At 40.5% G+C, this 1,298-nt stretch overlaps 1 protein-coding gene across 2 annotated transcripts in view; it reads right to left on the reverse strand.

Moving 5' to 3' along the window:
• Window positions 1–1,241, reverse strand: part of LOC17891060 (F-box/kelch-repeat protein At3g13680) — a 5,168-nt gene extending 3,927 nt beyond the window's left edge. The window contains exon 1 of one of the 2 annotated variants that reach the window (XM_006298345.2): window positions 776–1,241. In XM_006298345.2, coding sequence (XP_006298407.2) covers window positions 776–1,239 — 464 coding nt within the window. In that variant the 5' untranslated portion in view covers window positions 1,240–1,241. Of the gene's footprint in view, window positions 1–772 lie in introns of both variants that reach the window. The other variant, XM_023786609.1, reaches the window with a different exon arrangement.
• Window positions 1,242–1,298: the final 57 nt, after the last annotated feature.

The raw sequence follows: 1,298 nt of genomic DNA on the forward strand, positions 1-1,298 counted from the left end.
TAACTTATAAACCTTCTCCTCTTTGTCTTTGATCACAAATCCCTCTGGTTGCTTAACATAGACATCCTCTTTTATTTCTCCATGAAGAAAAGCAGTCTTTACGTCCAAGTGATGTACTTCCCATCCTTTCGATGCCGCTAATGCAATGATAAACCGAATTGTTTCAATTCTGGCTACTGGGGCAAAAACCTCATCAAAATCTATTCCATGTCTTTGAACATATCCCTTTGCCACGAGCCTTGCCTTGTATTTATTAATGCTATTGTCGGAATTTCGTTTTATCTTAAAGACCCACTTCAAACCAATCGATTTAGCTCCAATGGGAAGATCTACTAAGCTCCACGTTTTATTCTTTGTGATAGACACAATCTCCTCTTCGCAAGCATCTTTCCATACTTTTAGTTGATTAGCTTCATTAAAGTCCCATGGTTCTTCATTCATTGACAACAAGAGATGTTCTCCTTCTATTTCTGCTAGAAGCACAAAGTCACTGAGATACCCGGGCAATTTGACTTGTCTTTGTGATCTTCTTAACTCCGGTGCTGCCGTTTGTGGCTGTACTTGCTCTTCCTCATAATCTTGCTCAGACTCATTTACACTCTCTTGTTCTGTTTCATTATCTCGTGGGTCACCAAGCTCTCTGTTTTCATTGATCTCTCTATTTTCTTCTATTTCCTCTGTTTCTTCTCCTCTGTCGAGACCGTGATTTCCAAAGTTCCCAAAGTTTAGAATAAACGTTCCTGATTCCATAGAAAGATCTTCTGAAATAAAGATTTTGTGGTGACGGTCCTTGTCATATCCGATAGCATACCTGTCTAATTCATGATAATTGATTCTGGGTTGGATCCACCTGGTTTGACCCAAATAAGGATTCCATACCAAGAGCCTCGAGCTGTCCTTGAGTACGCATAATAACAAACCGTCACAGTGAAAGACTCTAGATACCTCGACTTGCTTAAGTAGACTTACTTGGTTTATAGATGGAACAACCAAGTCCCCGTGGTTGCGGATTCCTTGGAGATCAAATTTCAAGGAACAAACCCTTGAATCCTTCATCATGAACCCCATAAACTGCTTCCTTGCTCCGGCTGCTGCTCCTGCTTTTTTACCAAAAATCTGTTTTTTAGATAAATCTTCCCACTTTTTGCAAGTAGATCGTGTTGCTCCCAGAGATGTCAATGGAACTCTTGAGAGTATCTCCCCTACCAAATCACATGGAAGATCTGATATTGTCGTCATTCTCTCACACGGACTCCCCAAAAACAAAAGTACGCCGGCAGTTAAGTCAATTGTTATGC

Source organism: Capsella rubella, unplaced genomic scaffold (genome assembly GCF_000375325.1).
Source record: "Capsella rubella cultivar Monte Gargano unplaced genomic scaffold, Caprub1_0 scaffold_3, whole genome shotgun sequence".
Lineage (NCBI taxonomy): Eukaryota > Viridiplantae > Streptophyta > Magnoliopsida > Brassicales > Brassicaceae > Capsella > Capsella rubella.